This window comes from Rhinatrema bivittatum, unplaced genomic scaffold (assembly GCF_901001135.1).
Source record: "Rhinatrema bivittatum unplaced genomic scaffold, aRhiBiv1.1, whole genome shotgun sequence".
NCBI classification, from domain to species: Eukaryota; Metazoa; Chordata; class Amphibia; order Gymnophiona; family Rhinatrematidae; genus Rhinatrema; species Rhinatrema bivittatum.
Genome location: NW_021820565.1, coordinates 149,351 through 164,382, shown reverse-complemented (window position 1 = coordinate 164,382; position 15,032 = coordinate 149,351). Strand labels below are relative to the sequence as shown.

Genomic DNA, 15,032 nt, shown 5'->3' with positions numbered 1-15,032 from the left:
CCCCCAGAGCAGTATCGAAGCTTGTCGGAAATGCTGGTTTGCCTGAAAACGTGGCCATATGGATGAGGAATCTCTGCCGATCTTCGGCTCATCCTCCGACAGCTGTGTCCTTTATTCTCACCCAGCTGCTTCACGAGTTCCTCTAAATCGTCTCCAAAAAGAAGTTTCCCTTTAAAAGGTAACGCCTCTAATTGAGACTTAGACCAAACATTCGCTGACCAGTTCCACAACCAAAGGAGCCGCCTGGCTGAGACCGTGGACATCGTAGTCCGGGAAGAGGTGGGGATGAGGTCGTACAATGCATCTGTTCCAAAGGCCACTACGGCTTCCAGCTGTTTATCCTGCTTGCCTCTGATACTGATATCGCCCTATCTGACTGCAACTACTGTACCCAGTGTAAGCCGGCCCAAAGGCATAAAACTTTGGTACACTGCAGTGCGGATGCCCAAAGCAGATGCCTCAAAAATCTTTTTTGAGATGGACCTCCAATTTTCTGACCTGCATATCCTTCAGCGCAGCAGACTTTGCCACAGGGATTGTAGTCTTCTTCGTCACCGCCAATACTGAGGCATCCACCTTCGGCATCCGTAACAACTCCAACTTGTCCTCCGGCAACAGATATAATTTTTTCATATTTCTGCCAACCTTCAGACCTGCGTCTGGAGTCTCACAATCCGGAATACCAGCTTCTTTAAGGATTTGTGAAACAGAAAAGCCTTCACCGGACCTCTTAAGCCCTCCAAGACTGGGTCTACTTCATCTCTCAGGTCTTTGATTCCCAGTCCCTTCAGAACACAAGGAATCAGGGACCACAATTTTTCCCCACAGAACAGGCGAACCACCTTCAGATCATCCCCTTCCACCGTACAGGGCTGGCCCTACTCCTCATCTGGATCCTGAAGGTCCAGAGACGGGTCTATCAGAGGATCCTCTGCCCGAGGGTCTCCACCTTCCAAGTCTTCCAAAGGCTCATCTGCATCCACTGAACAAGAGCCCTGGTCCAGGACTTGCCGAACCCTGATCGCCCCCCCATCCAGTGTCCTTCAGGACCACTTAATAAAGCACAGATCCTGCAACCCCTTGGACCTTGAAGGGCGGTATCCTGCAGTCTTCCTGGCAAGATACGCCTTGTGTAAAAGCAGCACAAAATCCAGGGAAAATTCAACCGGATCGTCTGAATCCTGACCCTGGAGGTCTGCATCCTCCTCAGACAGAGGTTCCCGGATCCCTGGGCTTCTGCGGGCCTCCTGTCGGCTGAAGACCGTGGTGGCGACAGGGCTCTTTCCTTTCCCACTCTTTCAGCTGAAGCAGCAACAGCACCTAAAATGGCCGCCGTTCCCGCTGAAACCGGGAAGGGGTCCTCAGCTGCACTGGCACTTCCTGCGGTCTCCGTGGACATCCGATGCCTGCCCGACGCCTTCTCCGGTCTCCACTCTCTCCTGGAGAGGCATCGGGAGCAAGTTCCACTGCGCGAGAGATGCGCACGTGAGTACCTCTCCACAAGCTCCGCACTGACTGCCGCACGGCATGGCTATCGGGCTGCACACCCACGAATGGCCGCGAGGAGGATTAGGAACGACAAGCAGATCCCTGCTGAACAGCCTGCAAACCACCGTGCTGCACCGACAATTGCCGCTCGACACCGGCACACAGAAAGGAAAGAAAACAAAAAGCAACCCACCCCCTGCCTTTTTTTTTTTTATAAAAACTTTAAAAAGAAGAACAAAGCTAAGAAATAACTTCCCTGAAGCAGGCTGTCGACTCCAGTTGTCTTCCTGGAGGAGGTGGGGGGGTGGGGGGGGGGAAAGAGAGGGAACTGGCATCACCAATTATCTCCCCCCTCAGCGGTGAAATGGACCGAGACTGAAAAGGGCTTCCAACCCCCTGCTTGTCTGCTCCTCCACCAGAAAAGATGGCCCTCACCAGTACCTACCGACCTTCAGGGAGAAACTCTTCACCTAATCTTTCCATACCCTGTATCTTTGGGGGGGGGGGGGTGTTGGGTTAAATACTCCTCAGACTGCAGGTTTTGCACCTCCACCATCGGCTGGAGGCAGAGAAATACTGGCGGACTGCAGGTGGCACACCGGGTTACACGCCAGCATCGGCAAAACTCTCTGTCTCCATCTGCTGGAAGGGAGGCAAAGCCCAGGAGTCCGGACTGATCTGGGGGAACGTACAGGGAATTTTAAATTTCCCCAATGACCAGACTTGTATCTGCCACCAAGCCGTTTAAGAAATACTCGCTGGTGGTTCTGTCTGATCCTTCGGATCGCTGTCCCTCTTCCTCAAAAATATACTACTGTCTTCCTAAGCGTAAAGGGGTCATTTCCTCTGACAGGTGGATGGATCCACTTGGGGTTTCAGCGTTCCTCGAGTCCTCTATGGATGATAATCACCTCTCCAGCTACCCCTTTAGTTACCTTTGCTGATCTGCTCTTTCAGAGATTTTGCTGCAGTTAGAGAAGGTTGTTTTGTGGGCAGCAGATCTCTGTTTTTCCGGATGTTTCACGAGCTATGTAAAATCGTAGAAGACTATTCTTAACAGGTGAAACAGAGTTATTGCTTTGGGAGCTACTTTTTTTTTTAATTAAACATCCCTGTAAATGTTTAGAGACATATAGAAAGAATTATTTCATTTTTACTGACCCATTACATCTGGATATCTTTATTAAAGATAAATCTGGTGACGGGTAAAATATAAATGAGTTTATCCTCCTGGATTACAGATCCAGCTAGAACGGTGCGACCCCTCCCTAGATGGGGGAACTAAAATGCATTTTTGTTGTATGCTTCTTGTTACATTCTCCTTTTTGTTTTTACCGGGGTTTCCATTATACCTGTTTTATTTCATTTATTGTAAAACAAATAAAAAATAAAATAAAACTGAAAAAAAACCCCCACAAATAAAAACAGTGATGTCTTTTTGAATAAAACTAAAATGGTTTTCCCAACCTTGCTTCTGTGTCTCTATAATTTATTTCATTATTTTGCTATTTTTTCTGGGTGGGAAATTTCAGGGACAGAGATCGGAGAGCAAGAGAGGATTTCGAGGTCGGGGGAGAAAGAGAGATCTCTGGAGCAGGGGAGGGGTGAGAGGTTTTGGGCTCTCCCCCTTCTTCTCTCCATCCCGTGGGGGGGGGCCCTCTCTCTTTGCTCTCCCTCCCTCCTCCCCAACGTGCTCGACTGCCCCTTTCCCCCACTCCGCGTGCACTCCCCCCCCCCATCCCAGTGACCCGTCCACGCACTCGCTGTCCCCCTCAGCCCGTCTTTCACCTCTGCCGATTTCTCACGCCTTCTCTCCCCGCCCCGTCCTCACTGGGCCTGGTCAAGCCAGCGGGAGGAGGCGTAGCCTCGCCTCAGGCTGCCTCTTCCTCCTTCTCCTCCTCTGCTGCCTTGGGAAACCGCTGCATCCTGCGGGTCGAAGGGCAAGTCCGGCCCCAGCAGCAGAGGTCAGGGCCCAAGGTGCTGCTGCCGCTCTCCTCTTCCTGCCAGTCCGACGAGAATGGGAGGAAGGAGTGGTGGAGGGGAGTGCACACCCGCACGGCAGACCTGTATTCTGCAGGAAAAACTGGATTTTGATGCCCTAAAACAGGGGGGGGGGGGGGGGAGGGGGTGAGCTCTGTCTTTAATGCTGTCATCGCTATCCAATAACGGGGCTGGTTTTCTATGAATCCATTTTTGTCAGCCATTCTACTCTTCGACCCCCTTTAAAAATACCCAGTGGCTTCCAGCTCCCATTGCTCTTGGGTTCACTCACCTCCTCCAGTATCCGCCGGATCCCCTCGGTGGGGGCGTCCCTGTAGTTCTCCGGGTCCTCGGACAGCAGCTTCAGTACCCTCACTTTACCCCCCGGGCAGCGAGCGAACACGTCCGTGAAGGTGCCTCCTCGGTCTATGGCAAAGTGAAATTTCCCCAGGGCGGCCATCTTTCCTCTGGCAACCTGTAGAGTGAGACAGGAACCGAGGCGCAAACTCAGATGGGCCAGGGAGAAGCAAGGGAGCGAGGTGCGCCCTCGGATAGATGCACCAACAGGGAGCGACAGGGTGAAGCACACACTCAGATGGACAGAAAGAAAGAAGGAAAGCAAGGCATACATTCAGACAGAAAGCCACGTCGCCAACTCCTATTTGAAGGTCACTAGACACAGGGTGTGAAGTCTCCAGATTGTGGCACCAGAGAAAGGCATAGTGTAGGGCCACTAAAAACTGACTCCATTTCAAATGTTATGGAAATAGGTTGAATCAAATAATAAAAAAAAATAAAGTGCACAGCCCCTAGGCCACATGGTATGCGCCCCAGAGAATGGAGAACCCCCTCCCTACATGTTAGGCCAGGGTTTCCCAAACCTGTTCTGGGGACCCCACAGTTAGTCGAGTTTCCAGGATCTCCACAATGAGAGGAATTTGCATACCATGGAGACTCCGTATATGCAAATTTATCTCCTGCATATTCATTGTGGATCTCCTGAAAACCCGAATGACTGTGGGGTCCCCACCAGGACAGGCTTGGGAAGCCCCCTTGTTAGGCCCATATTGGTGGCACCTGAAAGGCATCTCCCGATCAGGCTGTGGGGGGGAGATGTCCGTGTTGAAATAACGTGGGCTGTATGAAGTAGTGCAGGAAGGAGCTGAGAGAGACTGAGAGTCTCCCGACGGCATAGTAAAATGAAAAAAAATAAAATAAAAAGAAAGTGTCAGGCTCCTGGGAGGAATAGCTGTCTCTTTCCCGCCTTATTCACAGTTCAACGTGAATTCATTAAAAACACCCATAAATAGTTAAATGCTGTACAAATCAGCAGAAAACCTAATACAAATGGGCTAAGATGGAACAAGCAGCCAACTTAAAACAGAGCCTGCAGAAACAGCTTGGGAGGGGGGGGAAGGGCAAGGAGGCCAGCAAAGACGTCCAGACATCAAGTCCAACGGCTCGGCGAACCTAGAAAGCCTTGAACTGTTTTCTGGAACGCAGATTGGCACCGAGAAAACGCACTCCTGGATGTCAGACAAATTCGCACGCTGTGGAGAGGAGACCTGAAGATCTTAATGCACGAGGGGGGCTACAGACTCACAGGGTCCCATAGATCCAAGGCGAGATGTTATTTAAAAGCTTATGGACCAACATTACAAGTCTGCATTTCACTCTCCACTGCACCGGTACCAGTGGGAAGCCTGAAGAAAGGGTTCGATGGAATCCCGGGTGCCGGTATCGGCGAGCAGCCGTGCTATTTGCAGTGCTCAGAGGGTGTTTGCCAGGATCCCAATGTAAAACAATCACAGTAGTCCGCGGTAGTAGGAATCTGTGCCTGCAGAAGCGTCCGGGCACCCTCCAGACTCGAGAAGGGTTTCAGCCCAGGTAGCAAGTGTAGCTTAAAGAAAACCCCCTGCGTCACAGACGTCACTTGTGCCCAAAGGGGCATATCAGAATCCAGCTGTACCCACCCCTGGGTCCCCATCACCGAAGACTGTAAAACACTAGGACAATCAGTGTATTAGAAAAGCACAAGGACCGTGACCCTGAAAGAACTGTAGGGAATGAAGACGAGGTGATCGCCTGGGACATTCCCGTTCCGACAGATAAGGAGACGAATGCTGGAAAACCAAACATCGTGGCCAAAGGAGAAAAGCACAAGAACAGTAGGGTCAGTACCAAGCAATTATTCTGTGGCTCGTACGGAGAGACACGGAAGACCAGACCCTGAAAATGTGGCAGAAAGATGCAGACATCGTCCCAGCTGCATCGGCACCCGGATACTTTGCCCGCTTAGATTACGTTTTATAAGCTGCAGAACGAGGCTCTATTTGACGCAATGACAAGTATTTAGTAAGAGCACTGGCAGTAAAGCTGAGACGCTGAGATCGGACCCGGTACACTCTCGCTTCACTCACATCATGATATGTGCAAAAGAAACCAGTTCGGAGGCACTGCCCCCGAGACTCTGAGGAGGGGGGGCGGGGAGAGGAGGAGAATGCTGTACCCACAGGAGCCAGCTTTTCAAAACTCAACACATATTACCCCTTCCTTGGACACAGTGAGGAGTCTGCCCAATATTGGGGGTGCTCAAGCACCCACAAAACTGACATCTGCGGTTGTACCTAGGCCTGAGCTGCTGCAGGAGATCGGGTGGGACACTCAGACACACAACTCCTCTAAATTTGCAAAAAACAATCCGATGCCAGTCTCCTGCCTGCTTCTGCAATGATTTACAGAGAGCAGGGAAAGGAGGATCCCGCCGGCTACAATGTCACCCTCGCACCTTCCAGGGACTTCCAGACACTGGACAGATTCACTGAAAAGGACAGACTGCAACAAAATGCAGGGCTTGAAAATGCAAGCAGCGCCAAATTCTGGATGGAAATGTCAGTGAAGTCTGCAAAATGCTACAAAGACCCCCGTAGATCAAGGGCTAAAAATACCTGAGGAGACTCCAGCAGAATGCAGAGGGTACAGGAGCTGGAAATCGGAGATTGTGTTTTCATATTAATGTAAATTACATGTCATCATTTTAGTGCAAAGCAGGCGAAAGTGCTTAGCCAGTCGACATTGCACGGGGCTCCACTCTTCAGCCATACATGCTGTATTCCTGCTGTACTTGTATCAGTGAGATGCCTGCATGGAGCCCTATGATGATCCACTCTTCAGCTGTCCATGCTGTTGTCATGTTTTACATGTATCAGTATAATTAATACAGGGATGGCGAACTCAAGTCTTGGAGTGCCACAAACAGGATATCCTGAAAACCTGGCTTGTTTGTGGCACTCGAGTACTGGAGTTCGCCATCCTTGGTATAATAAAGCAAACATTACATTCTACGTATCAAGGTGACTCCTGCATGGGGCTCCGATGAGTATGTACATCAGCTCTTAAGTTAATTTAATTAATATAATAATAGAGTGGTAGAAGCTAAGAAGGGCTTTCAAATTTTTAAAGACGAAATATCCCCAGAATGAAAACAGTTACCAGAACGAAACAGGTTTTAATTGCCAAATGAAAAGGCTAAAAAAAAAAAGATTGTTCGTACTGCAGCTTTCCTACAGCCAGCTGGAAGAATTGAGTGAAATCCAACCCTGTGTAGGTAGGTGAGAAAAGCCTGCCAGAAGCGGAGGAGCCCGAGCCCGAGCCCGCAGGCAGGGTGTGCACGGAGCGTCCGCCCTCCGCATGCCTTCTCCGCTTACCCTGACCTCAGCGCTCTGCCGCGGATCGCCTCCGGGGCTGCGGGAAGGAGTCCAGGCGCGATCCTTCCCGGTTAAATCCAAAAGGAGGCGAGGCCAGACCGTGCCAAGAAACGACGGGGTCCGATCCGCATCACTTCACACCTGCAGCGGCAGCACCCGGCGCATCCTCCTCCCCAGGTATGCGGCCGCAGCCAATCACAAGCCGCGCCCAGCCTCGCCCCAGCGCCCATTGGTCGGACTCCGGTAGATTTCCATGCCCGGCCCCGATGTGTTTCTCTTTCCCGGGAGAGCTTCGCACGTGGCAGAGCTTTGGGAGGGAATAATCCACGTGGCGGGCTCCTGGGTTAAAAAAAACCCCCCCAAAACTCTTTGACGGTGCCCGCGGGAGGACAAAAGAGCCCGGGCGGGCTGCCTGCCCAAGAGAGATGCTGGGGCGGGTGCGCGCGCTGCGGTTTGAACCAATCCTGAGTTAGAAACTACACCTCCCAGCAGGTAATGCTTCGGCTCGGCAGCGTCACTGCGTTTCCTCGCGCCGCATAGCATGCCGGGAAGTGGAGTTCTGCGCAACAAGGGCTTGCTAACGGGCCGTTGGATATAGGCTCTGTAATTTAGGCAGTGAAAGAAATTAAGCGAACTCTCTGCTAGCTGTTAATATGGGTTCCCTGTGTGTGATGACAGCCGGACGGCTTTTACTTTGCCTTGTAGCGTGCAGGAGTAAAAGGAAATGACGGCAGGGGGAGCGCGCGGCGCGTCGGGAGTTGTAGTCTTCGTGCCTCACGTGCGGTAGGCGGCGGGAAAGGATCATGGCGGGACTGGAGCTGCTCTCGGACCAGGGCTTCCGGATGGACGGCAGGAAGGCGGTCGAGTTGCGCAAGATCCAGGCCCGCATGGGCATCTTCGCGCAGGCCGACGGCTCGGCCTACATCGAGCAAGGCAATACTAAAGCCCTGGCGGTGGTGTACGGACCGCACGAGGTGAGGGGGCTCATGGGGGCAGGGACGGCTCATGAATAAACTGAGCAGCCTCCCAGGTAGGGGGGGGGGGGGGGGCTTGTGCTTCCCTCCTGTCCCCCACCGTGTGTGAGCTGGGAGAGGCCATGGACTCCCTCTAGTTCACGACCTCTTTCCCTTATTTAGAGTTTAGAGATACTGTAGGACCCCCCCCCCCCTTCCTGTTTGTCTGTCTTTATGTGAGAGCTGGGAGAAGTCATAACATCTCCTCTCCCTGGTATAGGAACTTAAAGAGTCGCTGTAGGGTCCTGTGCTTCCTTCCCTCCTCCCGCGTGCGTGATCTGGGGGAGGCCGTGGGTTCCTGTGCCCCACATCTGTGCATGTGCTGCCTAAGGGCGAGAGATCCTCCTTGGCTCGGCAGCTGCCTCTTTGACTATTACAGGTGATCACGCAATGACTTGCTAGCCCCTGGCTTACTATTGTTTCCCGGGCTGCAAATTAATTTTTTCCCAGATTCGGGGCTCCCGCAGCAAAGCCCTGCACGACCGGGCGGTGGTGAACTGTCAGTACAGCATGGCCACCTTCAGCACAGGCGAGAGGAAACGCCGCCCGCACGGAGACCGCAAGTCCAGCGAGATGACCCTGCATCTGAAGCAGACCTTTGAGGCAGCCATCCTCACCCAGCTGTATCCTCGCTCCCAGATCGATATCTATGTGCAGGTAAGCTGGGGCTGGGGCCAAGGCATTAGGGATGAAGCTTCGACTGCCAGGTCCAAAAGCAAAGAACATTCAAGCAGCATTGTATGAATTATCAGGAAGGCTGCTCACCAGCAAAAATGTTGCAGTAAGTTTGTTTTGGGTTTGACAGAGGCTTGATTTTTACTTGTATTACTTATCCTAGTATCCTTAACATAAGGCATAGGGTAATCTGCACGGAGCAGCCATGGGAAGCTTGCTGGGCTGACTGGATGGACCATTTAGTCTTTTTCTATATATGTCATGTTAGAATGAACAGAGGCTGACAGCCAGGCCAGAGGAAGGTAACTACATGCTTCAATACTCTCCTTCCCACCTGCAAGAGAAGAACAGCATTTCTCTCCAGCTTCTACTACCTCCCAGCTTCAAACTGCAATATGAACAAGAGGCCCCCATAATGTTGTGGGACAAACCACTTCTGTGTGTTTATTTCATATTTAAGCTGGCAGAGGGGAACACAGGTAAAAAGCACTGCCCTCATCCTGCCTGCGGTTGGGAAGGGAGGAAAGGATTCTACCAGGGTAGGAGTGCTCTGCCCCTTTGGGTTGGCCCTGTTGTCTTGGCATTTGTCCTGTCTCAGATTTTAGAGAAAACATTTGATTAAAAAGTGCAGCGTTGATAGTTCCTTTCTTGCAGGTCGATACAGTAACGTTCAGTTAAAGATTCCCCGTCTGTAACGTGCTGGGAGCGCACAATACAGACGAGTAAGGCCATCCAGCGATACAGTCTCCAGTTTCACGCGTCCTTAGCGCTTCCTAAAATAGACACATAACCCTTTCCGCACCCAGCATGTAAATGAACGAAAAAGCTGTATAATGAAGGAATTAGCTATTCCCCTCCGATACTGTAACGGGCGCTGATACTATCTCCTCAGTAACCTGCTGTTTTGCCGCGGCCTTAACGTGTTAGTTTACCGCCTCCCCCTAGTAGGTGTTAGTGTAGTGTAGTGCCAAAATCGCACAGGAAAGGGAACGGGAAAAGAGAGGTTTTACTTTTATTAAGAACTGTTATAATTTTTTAAACACTGGGGGGGTTCTTTAATTTTCTGGGGGACCTCTCCCCAATCCCCCACTTATCTGCACTGTAACTGATCCACATAATTTAAAGAACATAGGGTAGGCAGCGAGGGGGCAGGGGCAGCGGGATCGGGGGGCGGGTAGGTGGAAAAAAACCCAAACTTTTCTGAGCCAGCGGCAGCGGGATCCGGGGGGTGGGTACGTGTTCGATCGGGCGAGTAGGAAGGTAGGCGACAGCGGCAGCGTGAGCCATCAGTAGCGGCGGCGTGTTCGATCGGGCGGGTAGGTGGAAAAAAAAAAACTTTTCTGAGCCAGCGGCGGCGGGATCCGGGGGGGGGGGGGGGGGGGTACGTGTTCGATCGGGCGAGTAGGCAGGTAGGCGGCGGCGGCGCAGCAAAAAAAACCAAAGCGACAAAAGTAACTTACTTTTCCGGGGCAGCGGGAGCGGGATCGGGGGGGGGGGGTAGGTGGGAAAAAAAAACTTTTCTGAGCCATTAGTAGCTCCCCCGACGAAGACAAAAAGATGGCCGCCTGCACGGGGGAAAGCGTGCAATTGGCCGCTGAGGACATGACGTCACACCCCGTGACGCCAAACGTCGTGACATCACGTCTTCAGCAGCCAATTGCACGCTTTCCCCCGTGCAGGCGGCCATCTTCGTCGGGGGAGCTACTGATGGCTCAGATCGAACACGCCGCCTACCCCCGATCCCGCTGCCGCTGCCCCGCTGCCGCGGAAAAGTAAGTTACTTTTGTCGCTTTGGTTTTTTTTGCTGCGCCGCCGCCACTGTCGCCTACCTGCCTACTCGCCTGATCGAACACGTACCCACCCACCCCCCCCCCTGGATCCCGCCGCCGCTGCTGATGGCTCAGAAAAGTGTTTTTTTTTTCCTTTGGTTTTTTTTTTTGCTTTGCCGCTGTGTCTCACCTCCTCCCGGAGCAAGACTGCTTTCGTGCCCTGCTCCGGGAGGAGGTGAGACACAGCGGCAAAGCAAAAAAACCAAAGGCAGGAAGTAAGTCGCTTCGCCGCCTCCCGCCTCCCTCCTCCCGGTGCCTGTCATTTCAAATGACATTTGAAATGACAGGCACCAGCGCACCCAGGTTACTGTATAGGCGCTGTATTAAGCGCCTATACAGTAAAATGGGTTGCGCGGGCATAACCCTTCCCTAACGCTTCACAGCCGCGGCATGCATTTGCATGCGATTAGAAGAGAGTATCAGGCGCTAGGTCAAGAGAACTGTGCGTGCGGGGAGGAAGGGTGCGCCTGACACTGCCGCACTGTTTCTACCGCGGCCTTACTGTATCGACCTGTTGGTGAGCAGCACCTACAGTAACATGCAGGGGAATGGTTTCAGCTCCTGTTCTGTAGTTTTTATTTTGTGGGGGTTTCTTTTTTAATTTTTATTAAGCTTTTTTTATTAATAAAGCACATAAAGATTACTTTTCACGGTGATATGAGTGGAAAAAAACAATAATGCATAAGAGAATCAAACAATGTTTTTACCCTCCCAAAATAAATCAGAAAGGGAGAGCAATAAGACAAGGGGAGATCAAAAGAAATTCAAATAAAAAGGAAGGGCCTTAGGGAGAAGAGAGCTTTACCTCCTGGTAATTAAACTATAATCAAGCTTACTGATCTAATATGGGAGCTGGTGTAGATGGTAAAACTTTCCTAGCATCGGTAAAGGATCTAAGCTGCTCAGGAGAGAAGAAAATACAGCCATCAGAGGGATATTTAATGACACATTTGCAGGGATAACATAAGGTAAAAGAAGCTCCCAAAGCCAGAACTTCCTGCCTTGTGTAGTATTTGTCGCTCCGGCCTTTACTCTGAGCTTAATTGGGCATGCGTGACTATTATAGTAGCCTGGGGAGTAAGAATCTGCAGTGGAGCCTAATTAAGCCGGAAGAACTCTGCTGCGGGAGTCCTGATAACCTACAGCAGGCTAAGCTTTTTTTTTTTTTTTCCCCATTCCTCGCAGATCCTCCAGGCTGATGGCGGCAATTACTGTGCGTGCGTGAACGCTGCCACCTTGGCCATCATGGACGCCGGCATCCCTATGCGAGACTACGTGTGCGCCTGCTCCACGGGCTTCATCGAGGACACCCCCTTGGTGGACCTGAGCTACGTGGAGGAGGCGGCGGGGGGCCCCCAGCTGGCCCTGGCCCTCTTGCCCAAGTCGGAGCAGATCGCCTTGCTGGAGATGAACTCCCGCCTGCACGAGGACCATCTGGAAAAAGTCCTGGACGCCGCCAGCAAGGCCTGCCGGGACGTGTACGCTGTGCTGGACCGGGTGGTGAGGGAGCACGTGCAGGAGGTGTCCGCGCTGCTGGGAGAGTGAGCTGCGGTGGAGCCCTGCGGCCTCTCTCCTCCTGTTCCACCCCTTGTGACGGTTACGGCCCAGCGTTTCCCCTCAGAGCATTTGTGGGACAAGTCAAGAGGTGCGGTGAGGATAACGCTGAGTCAGGCTCAACCTTTCCCTGATGATTTGGAAGCATCTGGTAATTCTCTTAACTGTATCCTCCGTGCAGCCAGGGATATTCTAGAAATGGACGTGGCGAGCAGCCAGAGGCTCGCATGATGCGTAACGGCCTAGTCCAAAGCAGAGCGTGTGAGAGACACCACCTATCCACCCACCCACCCAAACAGCGCTTCTCCACATACCCTGCAATGACTTGGTCCCGCACCACAGAGCAAAAAGACTTTTGAAAGTCCCGTTGGCAAGGTTTCAGTATTTGAAAGCTGACATGGGAGTGTTTTAAAATTAACTTGCAAGGCTCAGAGGTCAGCAGGGGCCTTTACATTGTCTAGGGAGCCAGAGCATGAAAAATCGCTGGACCAGACAGTTTTCCAACCCAGCAGGTTAAGGAGGTACAAAGATCACCAAACGCTTGGTAGCTGAGACCTCTCCATGGGACTGGCTTAATATTTTTGTGACCAGATCTCGAGAGCTCTGCGACCTTCTTCAGGTTAGTGCAACTCGAAAGCCTGGCACAAGAATCTGACATTTAGTCCAGGGAGAAGGCATCCCTTGCAACTTGTCGGCTTTTTTATTCCTCCGTGTTTAAGTTGGCTGAACATTGTTCTGTCCCAGCCGTTTGGAAAACTGTATGGATCCTGTCCTACCCAGAACAGGGGCAATCACATGTCAGATGCTGGAGATTTCCAAAAGACAAGAAGGGTGGGAGCAGCCGGGAGTGAAGGAACAGATGTCGGTCTGGAGGGGTATGTAAGGAGATACACTGGGGGCATTAGCACACTGCTATTGCCCTGCTGTGATACGCAGAGCCTCTGCCTTCGGCTGTTTTCACTGTGGTCCTTTTTGTAACATTTTGCTCACTTTTTTCCTTTGTAAGACAATTGTTCTAAAGTTTTGGTCTCAGTTTGTAAATAAATATGATTGGGTAAAGAATTGGTTGTGTGTGGTTTTTTTTTTTTTTAATTCTGTTTACGGGCATTTTTCAAATAAAGTAGCCAAGCCTCCACTTCAAACAATATGTCCACCTTGAAAGGCTGGAAATGACTGTGAAGGCAGAGACTGTTACAGCAAAGATTGGTGTCAGTAATGGGATCCTGGGACATCTTGCCACGTACCTACTACTACTGTTTATCAATTCTAAAGTACTGATAAATGCACACAGCAGTGTACAGATTCATATCAGAAACAATCCCTGCTTCATGGAGTTTACAAGCTAGTTAGAAATATACATGACAAACTGTGGGACGTGGTTGTGAAGTGGGGAGATAATCTCATCTCTCGCTCGGCTGAGACTGGGGATTCAGTGATTTGGTCCTGAGTTTCGCGGATAGTGGCAGTGAGAGGAGAGAGTAAGGACAGGGGTTTGTCAGGTCTGCAGTCTGCTGCCAAGCACGTCCTTGGGACCAGAGGAGCAGGCCTGATTTCCGATACCAGCGTTCCTGCACGGACAGCCCATCACGAATGGTTTCAGAATCAGTTTTAGGGCCTGGCTCTCTGGTTAACACCTGCATTATGTAGTTCATTAGCCCCACCCACTCCACCTTCTAGAATCAGCAATTTCTATTACCAGAATAAAGTTCTCGCCGCCTCCTCTCCTCGGGGAGCAACATTTTCAGCTGCTGCCCAAGGCCACGTCTTCGTACTGATGGGGCCTGGATGACCTCTGCTAATAAGCTTTACTATTTATTTGATTTATTTTCCGCTTTTTCAGGTACTGTAGGTTCCCTGTACGTACCCGGATCGGTCCAGGCTCCTGGGTTTTGCCTCCCTGCCAGCAGATGGAGACAGAGCAAGTTTCACTGCCACTGCTTCATAAACCCCGGTGCCACCTGCAGTTCCTCAGTATTTTCTCTGTCTCCAGCAGATGGCACAGGCTGCTGAACCTGCAGTTCTGCTGGTTTTTTTCCTTCACGGGTTTTCTTTTGAGCTTTCTTTCCTTGTGGGTCCTACCTGGTCCAGTAGAGGCGGACGGGCTGGGGATTGTTACCCCTTTGTGAGCCCGCCTGTGCCCTGGTGGGGTGTACATCTGGTTGTCCAGATCCCTATCCTCATGGGGCCGCCCAGGCAGCTGCAGGCTCCGCAGGGATTTTGGTTCCCCTGTTCCTGAGGCTACCTGTTCTTCTTTATTTTTTTTTTTCTTTTTCTTCAGGTTTTAAGTCTGTTTACTTTTTTTTTACAAAGTTTATTAAAAAAACCAGGATTGACTCAGGCAGACGACTTTCCCCTCTGTTCCCGGTAAGATCAGCTCTGTTTGCGAGGGAGCCTGTATTACTTTGCTTCTTTCCTCCGTTTTTCTGCCTTCCCGCACGGTGGTCTTTTTCTTTCCCTCCCTTAGCATGACCCCAGGTACCGAGGGCGCTCGTGACCAAACAGAGCCGGCCTCTGTGCCGCTTGCTCGGAGGGTTCCTCTGGGGCTCCTCCGCCTGCAAAGTGGTGTCGTTCAGGTGATTCCGCGGCTATTTTAGGCCGCGGCTCTGTGTGGGGTGATGTTTCCTCTGAGGAGAGCGCGGGAACGGCAACCATTTTGGATTTATTGGCTGCTTTTCCAGCACAGTCGGAGGAAAGGGGGGGGGGAGACTCCGCCATGTTTGTCCCCAGCCCGTTCCGAAATTGCGCTCGGTCGGGGGGCTGGAAGGGGAGGAAATCGCAGGTCTGCC

General features: G+C 51.6%; 2 protein-coding genes across 5 annotated transcripts in view; one reads left to right on the top strand and one right to left on the bottom strand.

The window, feature by feature from the left end:
• The window catches only part of OPLAH (5-oxoprolinase, ATP-hydrolysing), a 174,772-nt gene extending 167,363 nt beyond the window's left edge, over window positions 1-7,409 (bottom strand). The window contains exons 1-2 of one of the 4 annotated variants that reach the window (XM_029586143.1): window positions 7,176-7,409; window positions 3,761-3,943 (exon numbers count right to left, since the gene is read on the bottom strand). In XM_029586143.1, the coding sequence (XP_029442003.1) occupies window positions 3,761-3,928 (168 nt within the window). In that variant the 5' untranslated portion in view covers window positions 3,929-3,943; window positions 7,176-7,409. Of the gene's footprint in view, window positions 1-3,760; window positions 3,944-5,649; window positions 5,669-7,021; window positions 7,148-7,175 lie in introns of those variants that run through there. The other 3 variants (XM_029586140.1, XM_029586141.1, XM_029586142.1) reach the window with 3 other exon arrangements.
• Window positions 7,410-7,502: 93 nt separating this feature from the next.
• EXOSC4 (exosome component 4) lies at window positions 7,503-13,308 on the top strand. The gene is made up of 4 exons (XM_029586144.1): window positions 7,503-7,667; window positions 7,881-8,149; window positions 8,639-8,845; window positions 11,878-13,308. Exons 2-4 carry the CDS (start codon window positions 7,979-7,981, stop codon window positions 12,235-12,237), a joined length of 738 nt encoding a protein of 245 aa, XP_029442004.1. The 5' UTR covers window positions 7,503-7,667; window positions 7,881-7,978; the 3' UTR covers window positions 12,238-13,308.
• The last annotated feature ends 1,724 nt before the right edge of the window (window positions 13,309-15,032 follow it).